At 45.5% G+C, this 17,861-nt stretch overlaps 2 protein-coding genes across 2 annotated transcripts; one reads left to right on the top strand and one right to left on the bottom strand.

Moving 5' to 3' along the window:
* The first annotated feature begins 136 nt into the window (after positions 1-136).
* Positions 137-3,636, top strand: ahsg2 (alpha-2-HS-glycoprotein 2). The gene is given in 10 exon segments (XM_034215342.1): positions 137-419; positions 421-454; positions 457-491; positions 1,200-1,310; positions 1,580-1,661; positions 1,763-1,917; positions 2,016-2,111; positions 2,209-2,280; positions 2,394-2,737; positions 2,739-3,636. Coding segments are annotated over 10 exon segments (1,158 nt in total). The 5' UTR covers positions 137-290; the 3' UTR covers positions 2,839-3,636.
* Positions 3,637-4,224: 588 nt separating this feature from the next.
* Positions 4,225-16,369, bottom strand: LOC117545620 (protein piccolo-like). The gene is made up of 9 exons (XM_034215473.1): positions 16,111-16,369; positions 15,815-15,964; positions 15,604-15,725; positions 15,364-15,529; positions 10,474-10,589; positions 8,111-10,399; positions 7,113-8,066; positions 4,390-7,068; positions 4,225-4,304 (listed from the first exon to the last, which is right to left on the bottom strand). Exons 1-9 carry the CDS (start codon positions 16,364-16,366, stop codon positions 4,299-4,301), a joined length of 6,738 nt encoding a protein of 2,245 aa, XP_034071364.1. The 5' UTR covers positions 16,367-16,369; the 3' UTR covers positions 4,225-4,298.
* Between the last annotated feature and the right edge of the window lie 1,492 nt (positions 16,370-17,861).

Here is a 17,861-nt window from a genome sequence, read left to right as displayed (position 1 = left end):
CCTTGAGATGCACCATTTCGTTAGTGAACCGTGAAGGACTTGAACTCAGACATGCTCGTCCCGGGCAGACTTTGGGCAGCTTCCATTTGTTTTGGCACCAATCCTAAAACAGAGGACGATCCACATGTGACGCAGGAGGTCAGGAGGAAAGATCATGGGGTTTAACTTGGCTGAGTTTTCTGATTTAAGTACAGGATATATTCTCTGCAGGCTACATGAGCTTCTCCTCTCCTTCTAACCCTCATCTGCACCACTGCTCTGATACTTCTTGATTGCATCTATCGAATAAAATGAATACCCTGGGGGTCACTGTGGTCCTGGGCCTACTGTTAGGGGGTTGGGCTCAGACCAACAATAGAGCGACCTCAGTGTGACTCCCTGAGGCAGAGGAGGCTGCTCTGGCGGCTCAGGATTACCTCAGACGCCCAGCACACTCATGGCTACAAGTATGCACTGACAGAATAGAGGACATCAAGGTTACACTAAGGTAAGTCAGCAGGTGGAGATCGTGCGCAAGTCAGGAAACTTAGGGCCGTTTCTCATGTCGAGTAAACCTGCTCCAGAGCCACTATTTCAAGTATACTACGTCATCGAGTGGCGCCGAAGGACTGTTTAAATGCATGTTAAATGCCCAGCATTCGGCGCCACTCGATGACGTAGAATACTTGAAATAGTGGCTCTGCAGTAGGTATACTCGACATTGAGAAACGGCCTTAGAGTGTGTGTAAGTTAGTATGTTTAGAGTCACATTAATCAGGAGGTGTAGAGTGTTTTTAAGTCAGGCGGGTTTAGAGTGAGTCAGCAGGTGTAATTATTTTGTAAATCAGCAGCTGCAAAAAATATCCATACAGATAGTTTCTCTTTTTCATCTGCTGTTATTCAACTTTAAAGCAATAACTTGTGAATGCAATGCATAACAAACAACTCATGACATAAAATGTCCTGCATTACAGGATCACATCATTTTGAAGATTAAACTGTGATATGATGAATGTATATTTTTTTATGAACATAAAAAATATTTCAAGGGAAAGAAAATGTCCTATAAAAAATATGCTATGCTTAAAAAACATGTAGTAAAATGTCATGGGAAAGTGCATAATATAGATAAAGTAAAAACATTCATGGTGAGTATACCTTTAACCCATATCAGAACCCTTTAATTAAAGTAATTAATATTCGTTTTTTTCCTTCCAAAGCCTGATGGAGACAACACATATAAGTTGGAGATTGAACTGCTGGAGACAGACTGTCATGTCCTGGATCCCACACCTCTTGCGAACTGCACCGTGAGGCCTAAAAGAATGACGGTGAGGCATTACTACATAGAAGCTTTCCTATTGGAGCTAAATGAATTAGACCAAATGTCATGGTTATGATAATATAATAATAATAATAATAATAATAATTCCTTACATTTATTATAGCGCTTTTCCAGATGCTCAAAGCGCTTTACAATACACATTACACATATCATACATGCAATGGTCACCAACTGTGGACAATACCCACAATATAAGGCTGTGAATTAATGATAGCGTGTTTCTGCCAGGTAGACTGATTCTTTGTCTCTTACCAGGCAGTAGAAGGAGACTGTGATGTGCTGCTGAAGAGGGTTGGCGGAGTGATGACCGTCACAGCATTCAAGTGTAAAACAGAAGGTAAAACATTTATTGGTCAACAATATGACACCCACATACATTCTGAAGACGCCCAAACATGTAACCCATACAAAGAAAAACCTTTCTTTAATGACATATAGAATCTACGGAGGACTTGTGCTTGGGCTGTCATACCCTCCTTCCCCTAAACGACACTACTGCACTGGACTTTGTCCACACCTCTCTGGCAACCTTCAACAACATGACTGAAAACGTCACGTACGCTGTTATGGAGGTTGGAAGGATGTCATCACAGGTGGGTCCAATCACGTTAAGTTATTTCCCCCCCTTAAGATTTAATGGATGTTAAATATGCTTATCAGTCTGTTAATACTTCTCAATACCTTGTTTAAGGTGGTGTCTGGGGGGGCAATCTATTTGGCAGAATATGTTGTAGTTGAAGCTAACTGCACTGATGACCCCTGCGTTCCCCTGAATGACGCCATGGCTGTAAGTAAATAAATCATAGAACTCTGGTTAATAAGGCACCTCTCAAAACAGCTTGAAATTAACACAATTCAGTTAAAGATTTTATTTTTTCCACCAGGCACGTGGTTTTTGTACCGCCAGAGGTTCTAGCATTGATCACTTAGTGGACTGCAAGATGTTTTTAACTATGGTAATATACTGTATTTAAGTTCTCCAATTTATTATTTATATCCAAAACTGTGCTTAACAGTAAATATAGTTTTTTTTTGTACTAAGCTTATGTTGATGGAAACACTTTTTCAGATGCCTATTATAGATGCCAACAGCACTGTGGCAGATGTCAACATCACTGCAGCTGCAGATACCAACAGCACTGCAGCTGCATCTCCTGGCATGCCACCGATGGTCCACATACACACAGGCAGCCTGTCACCCAAGCTTGGTCTGAGGTACCACAAACTGACTACTCTCCATGAGCCTGAGCCAAGTGGCTTCCTGTCCTCAGAATCTGCAGAGTCATCCGAAGTTGTACCTGTAGCCCCGCCAGTGGTTGATGCTGCTGCACCTGCTGCTGATCTCGCTGCCGATGATGCGCTAGCTGCTGACGCTGGATCGGACTCAGATTCCTCAAACAGTGCTGAGGGTCCCTGTTGTTGTGAAAATAGATGTACCTGTCGCAGCTGCCCACGCAGTGGTTGACCCCATTGTTGTTGTGCCAGTGTGCCCAGGAAGGAAAATATTCTTTTAAGAGTTAAGGTCCTACAGACTCTATACTTGCTTATTTCAGCTACACTGGCACTAAAATAATGTATGACTAATGTGGTTGGTAGATGTAACACCAATTCAACAAAGAACAATCCATTATAGAGTGAAACTAATTAATTGCAAATTATGCCTAAATCAAATATATACTTGTATTGGATGCTGAATAAAATGTCCCAAGTCAAAGTTGTGTGTTCCATTTGGTCACCAGTCATCCTTTAAAGGTGGGGTAGGTCATTTTGGAGAACCAGCTCGAGTGGACTAGAATTTGAAAATACACAGCCGGAAAAAAATCTGCCACTTCCTTACAGAGCCCCTCCTCCAACACAAACGAACGCGCACATGACCGATGAGGGCACAGATGGAAGGCTGACAGGCAGGTAGGCCATCCAGTTATTTTAGCCGGGCCGGCTCAGATGATTGGTCGTGATTTTTACAGTACTACGGCTTCCATAGATGACGTTTTTTTAAGATATTCATTGCCATCGGGATGTTACGAGCATTCCATGGAATATAACAAGTGTATCGCGAGCCGGTTTCTCAAACTTACCTACCCCACCTTTAAATGTACTGAAACATTTCTGCTGCACTACATTTCCTAGACGCATTCAATAGTATACCCAAGGCCATTGACATGTTCGATGAGGACACACTGATATACGTCATGCCACATATTTAAAGGTGATTGTGAAACAAATGACTGTTTGCCCAGTGTGTTGACTAATGCTAATGACATCCCTGTGAACCCATTGACATTTCCCCAATAAAGAACATTTTGAAATTGGCCTGTTTCTTGGCCAACATTCAGTTAATTACATCCAATGTCTTGACAGGTTTTTAAACAAATATGTTTCGGCGGGGGGTAGTTCACTGGTTAGTTCACTGTAACTGTAAAAAATGATAGTTACAAATCTTACATTTTTTAAATATATATTCACACGTTCAAAAGAGGAAAATTCCACTTTAAAATATTTTACGCTTCATAAAGACACCCAACTGTTACACCTTGGCACAAGAGTTTAATGTTCTACTTCAGGGTCAATATTGTCGAATGGGGCAATTACAGTAAGTCTGTTTACATGAATGGGTCAATGTTCAGGAAGTACCAGTTCATGGCAAGAAAAAATAAGACAAATAAGTTCAAGGGCAATGCACCTTTTGATTCTGAATAGCAGCAAGTTAAAGGGGCAAGCCGTCCACTTGAAACCTTGCAAATATAAAGGGTGTCAGTGATTGTCAATGCAACTCCAAAAGGAGACTAGTACAATATTCTGCTTTCCTCCTTACTCACATTTTGCAAGACAATGACCAAAGACATACAATTTGGAATTCCACAAGCGTAACAGGAAACATCAAAAGCCTTAGGTATTCCATTTAAATAGTTTATTCACATTTAAGGACTCATTTCTGTTTCCTTTTTCATACCCCATCTCTGAAGCAGTTGGCTCAGTCCTGCAAGAGAGGCACACATTAGTCCAAGTCACTGTAACAAAACATTAAACGCATTCACCATTTAGAGTGAAAAACAATAGTTTACCTTTTGGATCATCATCAGACTCCCTTCCTGGTGGGCCATGCTGTGTAGAAGCACATAACTCTTTGGTTCAGAAGAGTGCACAGTCTGCTCATGTTCATTTACTTTCTTTGAGGCAGTCACATATGGCTGTGAGGCGTTGCCAGAGGCCCTTGATTTGTTATCGGTACGCGTTTGAGCATCTTGAAGCATGTAGTACGGGACCAGAAGACGATCAGGTTCAGGACCTTTAGATAGACTGGATTTTTTGTTGGATGGCTGTAGTTCCTTGGCCGGAAGCACATTTCCCCGCTTTGCTTTATGCTGCAGTTGTAAGTATTGGCCAATATGGGACATGAAATTAGGCCCTGATGGATAACTCATGCCCCTGGGTGATAATTGGCCCTTTTGGGCCTGTATGTTATATGGCTCATATTGCAGCACTTGATTAACTGGTTCATTACCTGGAGCCTGTGGTCTAGAAGGCACATTGTATTTAAATGGCAATTGGCCTTGTGGTAAATATTGCAAATTAGGATAAGCTGATCCTGGTACACTATAAGGATAAACTGACCATTCAGGTTTTGTTGGGTTGATTAAATCATCATGGTTTGCAGCAGGAATGCCATCCAGTGGTTGGACATTTGGTTTCTTTTCATGTCGAGATGGAAGGGACTGAGGTATAGGTGAAGATGTTGTTGTGGTAGGTTGCATTGATGTTTCAGTTGGCTTTGGGGCAAATCCCAAGCCCTTGCCAAAACCAGAATATGCCATTGAAAGAAGGAAAGGCAGTCCTGAATGGAATGAAGGTGAATCTGGAATGCCAAGTCCAGCAGGGACTATTTGATGGAGATGTTGATGAAAAGCAATTTGTGGACAGCAATTAGAAATACCAGATGGGCAGAACTGAGGACAGTACATGGATGGCATGTATGGAATGCCTGTTGAGTGAGCTGTGACCTGTTGTGGTTGCTGCAAGGTGGTAGCAGGGGGTAAAGTTACAAGTTGTGAATATATGGGTTGTAGCTGTGGTTGTTTAGGAGCATCCATTGCCTTTTCAGGCTGTGGGGCAGTAGTTTGCTTTTCAGTCTCTGGCTGAGGGTAGTGGGGGAAGGGAAAGAAGGGCTGCTGTACTGGGCCCTGTGGGGCGTCAGGCTGTGGAGGTTTGGGAGCAGCAGTTGGCTGGTTAGGTGCTGGCTGAGGGTCGTAGGGGAAGGGGTTAGAAGGGCTGCTGTACTGGGCCCTGTGGGGCGTCAGGCTGTGGAGGTTTGGGGGCTGCAGTTGGCTGGTTAGGTGCTGGCTGAGGGTAGTTGGGAAAGGGGTAGAAGGGCTGCTGTACTGGGCCCTGTGGGGCGTCAGGATGTGGAGGTTTGGGAGCAGCAGTTGGCTGTTCAGTCTCTGGCTGAGGGTAGTGGGGGAAGGGGAAGAAGGGCTGCTGTACTGGGCCCTGTGGGGCGTCAGGCTGGGAGGTTTGGGGGCTGCATTTGGCTGGTTAGGTGCTGGCTGAGGGTAGTGGGGGAGGGGGTGGAAGGGATGCTGTACTGGGCCCTGTGGGGCATCAAGCTGTGGAGGTTTGGGGGCTGCAGTTGGCTGTTCAGGCTCTGGCTGAGGGTAGTTGGGGAAGAGGTAGAAGGGCTTCTGTACTGGGCCCTGTGGAGCGTCAGGCTGTGGAGGTTTGGGAGCGGAAGTTGGCTTTTCATGTTGAGATGGAAGGGACTGAGTTGTGGTAGGTTGCATTGATGTTTCAGTTGGCTTTGGGGCAAATCCCAAGCCCTTGCCAAAACCAGAATATGCCTTTGAAGGAAGGAAAGGCAGTCCTGAATGGAATGAAGGTGAATCTGGAATGCCAAGTCCAGCAGGGACTATTTGATGGAGATGTTGATGAAAAGCAATTTGAGGACAGCAATTAGAAATTCCAGCTGGGCAGAACTGAGGACAGTACATGGGTGGCATGTATGGAATGCCTGTTGAGTGAGCTGTGACCTGTTGTGGTTGCTGCAAGGTGGTAGCAGGGGGTAAAGTTACAAGTTGTGAATATATGGGTTGTAGCTGTGGTTGTTTAGGAGCATCCATTGCCTTTTCAGGCTGTGGGGCAGTAGTTTGCTTTTCAGTCTCTTGCTGAGGGTAGTGGGGAAAGGGGTAGAAGGGCTGCTTTACTGGGCCCTGTGGGGCGTCAGGCTGTGGAGGTTTGGGAGCAGCAGTTGACTTTTCAGTCTCTGGCTGAGGGTAGTAGGGGAAGGGGAAGAAGGGCTGCTGTACTGGACCCTGTGGGGCATCAGGCTGTGGAGGTTTGGGAGCAGCAGTTGGCTGTTCAGTCTCTGGCTGAGGGTAGTAGGGGAAGGGGAAAGAAGGGCAATTGTACTGGGCCCTCTGGGGTGTCAGGCTGTGGAGGTTTGGGAGTGGAAGTTGGCCTTTCAGGCACTGGCTGAGGGTACTGTACTGGGCCCTGTGGGGCATCAGGCTGTGGAGGTTTGGGAGCAGCAGTTGGTTGTTCAGTCTCTGGCTGAGGGTAGTGGGGAAAGGGGAAGAAGGGCTGCTGTACTGGGCCCTGTGGGGCGTCAGGCTGTGGAGGTTTGGGAGCAGCAGTTGGCTGGTTAGGTGCTGGCTGAGGGTAATAGGGTAAGGGGAAGAAGGGCTGCGGTACTGGGCCCTGTGGGGCGTCCGGCTGTGGAGGTTTGGGAGCAGCAGTTGGCTGGTTAGGTGCTGGCTGAGGGTCGTAGGGGAAGGGGGTAGAAGGGCTGCTGTACTGGGCCCTGTGGGGCGTCAGGCTGGGGAGGTTTGGGGGCTGCAGTTGGCTGGTTAGGTGCTGGCTGAGGGTAGTGGGGGAAGGGGAAGAAGGGCTGCTGTACTGGGCCCTGTGGGGCGTCAGGCTGTGGAGGTTTGGGAGCAGCAGTTGGCTGGTTTAGGTGCTGGCTGAGGGTCGTAGGGGAAGGGGTAGAAGGGCTGCTGTACTGGGCCCTGTGGGGCGTCAGGCTGGGGAAGTTTGGGGGCTGCAGTTGGCTGGTTAGGTGTTGGCTGAGGGTAGTTGGGAAAGGGGTAGAAGGGCTGCTGTACTGGGCCCTGTGGGGCGTCAGGCTGTGGAGGTTTGGGAGCAGCAGTTGGCTGGTTAGGTGCTGGCTGAGGGTCGTAGGGGAAGGGGTAGAAGGGCTGCTGTACTGGGCCCTGTGGGGCATCAGGCTGGGGTGGTTTGGGGGCTGCAGTTGGCTGGTTAGGTGCTGGCTGAGGGTAGTTGGGAAAGGGGTAGAAGGGCTGCTGTACTGGGCCCTGTGGGGCGTCAGGATGTGGAGGTTTGTGAGCAGCAGTTGGCTGGTTAGGTGCTGGCTGAGGGTCGTAGGGGAAGGGGTAGAAGGGCTGCTGTACTGGGCCCTGTGGGGCGTCAGGCTGTGGAGGTTTGGGAGCAGCAGTTGACTTTTCAGTCTCTGGCTGAGGGTAGTAGGGGAAGGGGAAGAAGGGCTGCTGTACTGGGCCCTGTGGGGCATCAGGCTGTGGAGGTTTGGGAGCAGCAGTTGGCTGTTCAGTCTCTGGCTGAGGGTAGTAGGGGAAGGGGAAGAAGGGCGGTTGTACTGGGCCCTCTGGGGTGTCAGGCTGTGGAGGTTTGGGAGTGGAAGTTGGCCTTTCAGGCACTGGCTGAGGGTACTGTACTGGGCCCTGTGGGGCGTCAGGCTGTGGAGGTTTGGGAGCAGCAGTTGGTTGTTCAGTCTCTGGCTGAGGGTAGTGGGGGGAAGGGGAAGAAGGGCTGCTGTACTGGGCCCTGTGGGGCGTCAGGCTGTGGAGGTTTGGGAGCAGCTGTTGGCTGGTTAGGTGCTGGCTGAGGGTAATAGGGTAAGGGGAAGAAGGGCTGCTGTACTGGGCCCTGTGGGGCGTCAGGCTGTGGAGGTTTGGGAGCAGCAGTTGGCTGGTTAGGTGCTGGCTGAGGGTCGTAGGGGAAGGGGTAGAAGGGCTGCTGTACTGGGCCCTGTGGGGCGTCAGGCTGGGGAGGTTTGGGGGCTGCAGTTGGCTGGTTAGGTGCTGGCTGAGGGTAGTTGGGAAAGGGGTAGAAGGGCTGCTGTACTGGGCCCTGTGGGGCGTCAGGCTGTGGAGGTTTGGGAGCAGCAGTTGGCTGGTTAGGTGCTGGCTGAGGGTCGTAGGGGAAGGGGTAGAAGGGCTGCTGTACTGGGCCCTGTGGGGCATCAGGCTGGGGAGGTTTGGGGGCTGCAGTTGGCTGGTTAGGTGCTGGCTGAGGGTAGTGGGGAAAGGGGAAGAAGGGCTGCTGTACTGGGCTCTGTGGGGCGTCAGGCTGTGGAGGTTTGGGAGCAGCAGTTGGCTGGTTAGGTGCTGGCTGAGGGTCGTAGGGGAAGGGGTAGAAGGGCTGCTGTACTGGGCCCTGTGGGGCGTCAGGCTGTGGAGGTTTGGGGGGCTGCAGTTGGCTGGTTAGGTGCTGGCTGAGGGTAGTGGGGGAAGGGGAAGAAGGGCTGCTGTACTGGGCCCTGTGGGGCGTCAGGCTGTGGAGGTTTGGGAGCAGCCGTTGGCTGGTTAGGTGCTGGCTGAGGGTCGTAGGGGAAGGGGTAGAAGGGCTGCTGTACTGGGCCCTGTGGGGCGTCAGGCTGGGGAGGTTTGGGGGCTGCAGTTGGCTGGTTAGGTGCTGGCTGAGGGTAGTTGGGAAAGGGGTAGAAGGGCTGCTGTACTGGGCCCTGTGGGGCGTCAGGCTGTGGAGGTTTGGGAGCAGCAGTTGGCTGGTTAGGTGCTGGCTGAGGGTAGTTGGGAAAGGGGTAGAAGGGCTGCTGTACTGGGCCCTGTGGGCGTCAGGCTGGGGAGGTTTGGGGGCTGCAGTTGGCTGGTTAGGTGCTGGCTGAGGGTAGTGGGGGAAGGGGAAGAAGGGCTGCTGTACTGGGCTCTGTGGGGCGTCAGGCTGTGGAGGTTTGGGAGCAGCAGTTGGCTGGTTAGGTGCTGGCTGAGGGTTGTAGGGTAAGGGGAAGAAGGGCTGCTGTACTGGGCCCTGTGGGGCGTCCGGCTGTGGAGGTTTGGGAGCAGCAGTTGGCTGGTTAGGTGCTGGCTGAGGGTCGTAGGGGAAGGGGTAGAAGGGCTGCTGTACTGGGCCCTGGGGGGCGTCAGGCTGGGGAGGTTTGGGGGCTGCAGTTGGCTGGTTAGGTGCTGGCTGAGGGTAGTGGGGGAAGGGGAAGAAGGGCTGCTGTACTGGGCCCTGTGGGGCATCAGGCTGTGGAGGTTTGGGAGCAGCCGTTGGCTGGTTAGGTGCTGGCTGAGGGTCGTAGGGGAAGGGGTAGAAGGGCTGCTGTACTGGGCCCTGTGGGGCGTCAGGCTGTGGAGGTTTGGGAGCAGCCGTTGGCTGGTTAGGTGCTGGCTGAGGGTCGTAGGGGAAGGGGTAGAAGGGCTGCTGTACTGGGCCCTGTGGGGCGTCAGGCTGGGGAGGTTTGGGGGCTGCAGTTGGCTGGTTAGGTGCTGGCTGAGGGTAGTTGGGAAAGGGGTAGAAGGTATGCTGTACTGGGACCTGTGGGGCGTCAGGCTGTGGAGGTTTGGGAGCAGCAGTTAGCTGTTCAGTCTCTGGCTGAGGGTAGTAGGGGAAGGGGAAGAAGGGCTGCTGTACTGGGTCCTGTGGGGCGTCAGGCTGTGGAGGTTTGGGAGCGGAAGTTTGCTTTTCAGGCACTGGCTGAGGGTAGTGGGGAAAGGGGAGGAAGGGCTGCTGTACTTGGCCCTGAGGAGTGTCAGGCTGGGGTGGTATGGGAGGTGCAGTTGGCTTTTCAGGTTGTGGCTGAGGATAGTAGGGGAAGGAGGGGTAGAAAGGCTGTTGTAATTGTTCTTGAGGGTTGTCAGACTCTGGCTGGCTTGCAGATGTCGCTATAAAAGGGGTTGATTTTTGGGATGGCTGTACAGTAGTGGGAGCTTTTGTGTCCTGAGCTGCAGGTTGAGGCAACTTGGGTCCTTTGATATCCTCTGACCCTTGATATGGTTTCCCAGGAAACTTTGAAACAGCTGACAATGATGGACAGGAGATTTTAGTTTCTCCCTCACCAGCCAATTCAAGGGTGTACATGCCATCCTGAAACAATAAGATCAATTGGTTATCCAACATTTTTTTAAGGAGATCAAATAAAAATAAATACTCTCCCATACCTTGATGCCCAGACAGGGTGCATAGCGAACAGAGATTACTGCCCCTTCAGGATGCAAGACTACACTGAACCCACATCTGGCTGATGCCTTCATCAATGGCTCCCATTTACCATCCACTGAAAGGTAATAAGTTATACTTTTTAAAAAACACATCTAGTCAAAGGGCAGACATCTTTGTCACGTAAAGTTGAATTCCATTTCTGTAATACCAGTACTATTTTGAGATTAGAGGCTTAACTAATGTGACCCTTTAAAAATGTGTATTTGAAAACAGCTCAACTGTTTGAGTCCCATCACTTAAGGCTAAAAGACAGACCAAGTGTTAAATTGAGAAATGTGGTTTAATACTTCAAATTGACAAAGATAAAAAAAGATGAGCAATGTAGACAAGGCTTTGGGGGAAACCAGCACAACAACCTAAAGGGTCCCATCAGCTAAAACATGTGGGTTTGCTATCCTGGCTCCTAAATGGTAGAATGAGCTCCCCATTGACATCAGGACAGCAGAAAGCCTGCACATCTTCCGGCGCAGACTGAAAACTCATCTCTTTCGACTCCACCTGGAGCGATAGAATTACTAACAAAGCACTTATATACTAATAAAGGACTGGCTTATCTAAAGCCAGTTGAGTAGCACTTGAAATGTTTTGGCTCTATGGAACCTGATAGTCTAGCAGGAAGGGCCCTCAGATTTTGAGATACCCCTACCCGAGGTAGAACAAATGACAATAATTTCTTATCTTTAGGGTTTCCCATTAATGAAATTGATTGTTGTCAAATTTTATTTTGGGGAAAAAAATGTTTTTTTGGTTCTTTAGAACTACCCCAATCCCTGAAAAAGAGCCAAATTAGACCAGGCCGAATATGGGAAAGGTGACAAAAAAGCCCATAACTTGAGAATGACCACTTTTCCTCTTCAGATTTGCTGAGGTATGAACCAGGTGGCTGTCCTACATCACCAAATAGTCAGACAATTATTTAACTAAAGAAATACTGAATTATAGTCCTGTAGACTTCGCTTTAGTTTAGACGGAAATTGTACTTTTTGGTGATAGGAACATAGGACTCAATCACTTTTCTCTCATTTATCAGAAAAACAGAAATCCCTAAAAAAAAAATATACCATTACTGAATTGTCTAGTGTGCTATTGAACACTAACCAGTAGTTGTATGGAAATATCTGGTACAGTTCTATTGCAAATGAGATTTCTTTAGACATAGGCCTACCTCTTCTCTGATAGTCAAATTCCAAATGGTGGATAAGTGGCACAATAGCTTATAAGTTAAGAATGCTCACTCTGATGGTCATTATATTTGGAGAGGGAAATACCAGGTGGCTGAACTACATCACCAAATAGTCAGAATAAGAGTAACCCAATACAATCAAGTGTATTAGTTCTAAATGACAAGCCTCTAAAACATAGTGTTTATAGCAGGTCGTTTGTGACCCTGACCAGAGCTGTTTCAGTGCTGTGGGCGGAACGGAAACCGGCTGGAATTTCTCAAACAGGCCGTTTAGTTGGAGATGGTCCTGAAGCTGGGCGGCAACTACAATGATGTCTACCAGCATGTCATGCACTCACTGGCTGTGGCACAACAAGTAGTTTGTACAGAATCGGAAAGACAACAGCATTCACCAAACTCAAGACCCATCTCAGCGAGCTCAAAGATCTGGCCCATGTTGGACTCTCTGCCAGCTTGAAAGAGTCTTTGCCAGTCGCAAGAGAATTTGCGCTTCTGCTATATGGAAAAAAGGAAATTGGACTGATGTGCACAAACTTGGATGAACTGAGGTTCATAATTGCATCAACAACAGATGCAGCCTCTGAAGATCTGCCGCCAACAGAGGATGCATTTCAACAACATGTAAAGAGCAATGTTTCAGACAGCGGTATGGTGTCACAGCCCAAACCCAAGTTATGGAGTCCTGTTGGCAGGGGTGGATTGTCAGAGATGGGGCCATTCAATCAGTGCTATTTACAAAACCACCAGCACTTACAGAAGTGAGAGACATTACTCACTTGTATTGCAAAGACGCAAAGTGTGGAGAGAGTGGAAAGTGCCTCTGTTGGCCTTCCCTGGACGGAGTTCTGCACCTGCTGTGCAGAATGTCAAAATGTGTCCTCTAACGTTTCTGAGGAACCTGACATTTAACATTATATTCTAGTATCTATCTATATACTTGACCTCTCACATAATTATTTGATGATTTATATACTGTACTTTGAATTAAGGTTCAAGTTTCAATAAAACCTGTACTATTTACACCTATGTTTTAGAGCAGTGGTCCCCAAACTAAGGCCCGCGGGCCGGGTACGGCCCGCCTCCACATTTGGCCCGGCCCCCTGAACAATACCAGAGACACATTATGATTTATTTAAAAAAAAAAAATTCCAGTCTGGCCACGCGAATGCTAGACTAGCCCCTGTCAAAATGTTGTGACCTGCTCCATCTAAATCAGTCGCATTGACCCGAAGACACCTTTTGAGTTGTATACACTGTTGGAAAGAGGATATTCCTAGCTTTCTAATGATATCAGGATTGTTTTTGTACTTCAAATATTAAGCGAAATATGTCACATTATATAATGACTGTCACCGAGTCATCATTTTGAGAAAAAGGCCTTCAAAGTTGTCTCTTCTCTGGAATCCATCGATCTGATTGATTATTAGCGGAGCAAATGATCAAAATACTACCGAGGGAAGATATTTTCGTTTGGAGGGGAAGCTCGCGAGTGTGTGTGTATACGTGTGTGTGTGTGAGTGTGTGTGCTTGTGTAATTTTGCGTTTGTGTGTATTGTGTTTGTTTCCCGGGGAAAACACTAACGAGAAACACCGGCTGTTGTTATGCCTGCTGTGACGTTAAGTTACTCTCTGCTTGTAATTATGCCGAAGCTTCAAAGTTGTATTTATCATCTGAATTTGCCGAAACAAGTTTAATGTTCTGAAAGCCAAGACTTTGTTTAATTGAAATCAGATGAAAACAAACTGTAACGGACCCTGCCGTGTTATCTATGATTACTATACTTTTACATTCATAATTTCAGCGGAGTGAGGGGGGGGGGCGGCGCTGCGGAAGAGCAGATTGCGAGTGAGAAATAAAAGTTTCATATTCTGAAAGCCAAGACTTTGTTTGTTTAAAATCAAACAAAACACCCGAACCCCGAAAAAATAGTTTTTTTTACGTAAATCCACATTTATTTTGAGAGATTCTGCTCTGACAACTAAGCTAAACTTTTACCTGTTAAGATTGTGCACGGCACAACAGAAAGTTACAGTAATTTTCAATGGACTTTTTTTCTGTGAAGAACCCAGAGAGGGTTATTTGGTTATTATTTATTTCATAAATAGTGTTATTTATTTCATTAATAGTGTTATTATTTATTTCCTGACTTTTTTTCTGTGAAGATCCCAGAAAGGGTTATTAATATTTGGTTATGTGTGGCTTTCTAGAAAACAATAAATGTTTAAGTTTAGACACCCATGCGATCGTCACACTTTTTCTGTTACAAACTGACCCGGCCCCCATCAGAGAAGGGAAAAGTTATGTGGCCCTCACAGGAAAAAGTTTGGGGACCCCTGTTTTAGAGGCTTGCAATTTAGAACTAATACACTTGATTGTATTGGGTTACTCATATTCTGACTATTTGGTGATGTAGCCACCTGGTATTTCCCTCTCCAAATATAATGACCATCAGAGTGAGCATTCTTAACTTATAGGCTATTGTGCCACTTCTCCCCCATTCGGAATGTGACTGTATCAGAGAAGAGGTAGGCCTATGTCTAAAGAAATCTCATTTGCAATAGAACTGTACCAGATATTTCCATATAACTACTGGTTAGTGTTCAATAGCACCCTAGACAATTCAGTAATGGTATATTTTTTAGGGATTTCTGTTTTTCTGATAAATGAGAGGAAAGTGATGGAGTCTTATGTTCCTATCACCAAAAAGTACAATTGCCGTCTAAACTAAAGCGAAGTCTACAGGACTATAATTCAGTATTTCTTTAGTTAAATAATTGTCTGACTATTTGGTGATGTAGGACAGCCACCTGGTTCATACCTCAGCAAATCTGAAGAGGAAGAGTGGTCATTCTCAAGTTATGGGCTTTTTGTCACCTTTCCCACATTCGGCCTGGTCTAATTTGGCTCTTTTTCAGGGATTGGGGTAATAATAATAATAATTCCTTACATTTATTATAGCGCTTTTCCAGATGCTCAAAGCGCTTTACAAATACACATTACACATATCATACATGCAATGGTCATGTACTGTGGACAATACCCACAGGAGCAAGGGTAGTTCTAAAGAACCAAAAAAAACATTTTTTTCCTCAAATAAAATTTGACAACAATCAATTTTATTAATGGGAGACCCTAAAGATAAGAAAAATCATTGTTGTCATTTGTTCTACCTCGGGTAGGGGTATCTCAAAAACTAAAGCCTTTTTTGAGGACTTGCTGCTAGACTATGATGTACTTATATGATTCGGTTTTCTTCAAGTTTGTATTTTGTTGGTCGAATGCACTTATTGTAAGTCTCTTTGGATAAAAGCGTCAGCTAAATGCAATGTAAAATAGATTCCAAATACCAGGCCACTAGTGGACATTGCGCATGACAGAGGTAACGATCTAATAGAATGCATACGGAATCATAGTTAGTGTAAGTATATCACAGACTGCCAGGAGAAGTTAAACTGGAGTGTGCCATGTGCAGAGTTTAATCAATGCAGACATGGAATAGCATAAAGAACACAGATGTCCCCTAAATAAACGACTGCAATGATGCACTATACATAGGCCCTAACAATCAAATGTATATAGGCATCCATTAATATTTATCTTCAACATTAAGATACAAAATATCGAAAGAAAAAGGAAACTACTTACAATTTACTACAATTTTAGCAACAGGGACTATCCAACTCGTTTTCACGATCATGCCCTGATCATGGCAGGTGATCCTCGGAGGGTCAGGTGATGACTGCTTCATCATAGGGCATGACATCCTCACTGGTAACCCATACCAACGCAATGGGAGAACGTAGTAGTCCTCCTAAAGCCAGAAAGCAAATGTTGCATGTGTACATGGTTCAAATGTGCATTGCTTCAAGATTAAGTATATCTCACCTCAACAGCGACAAAGCAGCCATCGTAAGGGGCAACTAAGACCAAATCTCTCCGTGTTGATCTGATGGTGTAACCGCAGCTTTGTGGCAACTTCGACAAAGGCAGTGGAGACAAGCCACTTCCTGACAATACATTTGACAGGAGATTTTAAAAGTATTGTGTACAGTACAAGTAATAGCTGTATATGCATCATTCCACACGTTAAACATACCCCTGTCCACAAAGAAGAGAGATCCAGGGGTAGAAGCAGCATCTTGGACTTCAAGTCTCATGGAGTTGCCTGTACATTCAACCTTTGGTTCCATTTTGAGAAGACGTTCCACTGCCTCACTGTTTTGCTTTGAATAGCCTTCATCCGAAGCTTTGAAAAGTAAGGTTTGCACAGTTATTCAAATGTACACAACTACAAGTAAAAAATAAAAGCATTGGACTTAGTCTTAAAAAAACTTGACATGATTAACAACTCTTGTAGTCACTTGCAGGACTGCAAGTATTACAGCTACATACCCATGTCATCTTGGTAATCTGCATCAGCATCCAGAAGGTTCTTTGTGGTTCCTTGCTGAGAATGTAGCCCTATTAAGAGTCTTCCATGGTGCTGTTCACTTCCTTTAGCTTGCCCATTGCTACTTGTAGAGTTTCTTCTTAGTGTATCCAAGGCTTTAGGCTTTGTCAGTCTTGTGCAATGGCTAAATGAACTAGCAACCAGTAAAACTCCTAAACATAGTAAAATCCTACTGTCCCCGCTGTCTCGACACGCCATTGGAACACAGGAACACTAGCAGTGCTGTAGCAGTGTGCTCTCTCCTCTGCAGGCAGTTTTTCAACACAGTTGGTCCTGATTGGGATTGATTACACCTCACCACAGCAGGTGCTGCCAATCCAGCAATTAAGGGCGGGCGTTCATTTGTGTCTCTGAACACCCTACTGACATGTAGTCTTTGGCAGTGGAGGAATAACAAAGATACACATTAAATTGTTCTTCTTTTGACGTTTATTGGACATCCATGGTTTTTAGCCTTGTTTATCACATTTGTCTTGATTTTTTTTAGATTTATGATTTCAGATGAAGCCAATATCTGTTTAGCTTTTCCTTGAGATTGTGGCTGTCACTACTCGCAATAATTTGTCATAGCAAACCAAAAAGTAGCTTACATGTTATCGTGTGGGTTTGAAGATTTTACTTGGTGTGGCTAGAACAAGCAGATTCAGAATATATATTATAGCGTGAGATAATAAAATGTCTTTGTCTACTCTGTACTGTATGTGTCCACTGATAAACTTCTAGCAGAAATACTATGGTTTGAAAATACTCCAATTTATAACTTTTACTCCATAGAAGTAACATTTATGAATTAAGTAGAAGTATTATTATCAAAATATACTTCAATGATCCAAAGTAAAAGTACTCAATATGCACATTGACTCTTTTTTCACAGTATTATTCTGTTTTATCACCAAAGGGATACATTTTAATGTTTGTAGTTTGTAAATGTTGAGACCATTTTAGTACTTTTTAGAGGAAGGTTAGATTAGTAGTACAGTACTGCATATCATCATATCGTATCATGTACAAAGTAGATAATAAATATGAATGTAGAAGAGTACAAATAAAATGTGTGCCTCTAAAATGTAGAGGAGTAGAAGCATATGTAGCATACAATGGAAATAAAGTAAAGCATTTCAAAATAGTACTTGAGTAAATGTACTTAGCTACACTCCACCACTGCTTCTCACTCTGAAATGTGTACATCTGAGGATGCAGGGTAGTTTAGTGTTGCTCTTAGGACCAACTGAGGCCTGTTGTTCTAGTTGGCCCTCAGCAAATTCAAAAAGGATTATGGAAAATAGCCCACACATGAAACTTGTGCTTTTCTTATACTGTACCTCTTAAATATATATGTTTACATTTAGTCAATTCAAGTTGAAAACATATAACACATCTTAGTTGATGAAAAAAAAAAGCCCAAAAATTGAAATATACCCTTCATATTTCCCCTTATTATAACCAATCTTAGGCTAGTACATTTTCGTTTAAAGTGCTGTCCTTGTGTGCACATTTGAAGTACTTGTACTTTTGCTAGGAACTTTTTTGTTAAAATATATTTCACTGTTTCAGTTTCTTAAATGTGAAGATTTGCTTTCAAATATTTGTTTCTGCAATTAGTTATTTTACTCCTAATACTTGAAGTACATCCTAATCATACTTTAACACAAGTACCCTTGTTGATGCAGTTATTTGACTTGAAAGTTAGTAT

Source organism: Gymnodraco acuticeps, unplaced genomic scaffold, assembly GCF_902827175.1.
Source record: "Gymnodraco acuticeps unplaced genomic scaffold, fGymAcu1.1, whole genome shotgun sequence".
Taxonomy (NCBI): Eukaryota; Metazoa; Chordata; class Actinopteri; order Perciformes; family Bathydraconidae; genus Gymnodraco; species Gymnodraco acuticeps.
Note: the sequence above shows the minus strand (reverse complement) of the source record. Positions and strands in the feature narration are given on the sequence as shown.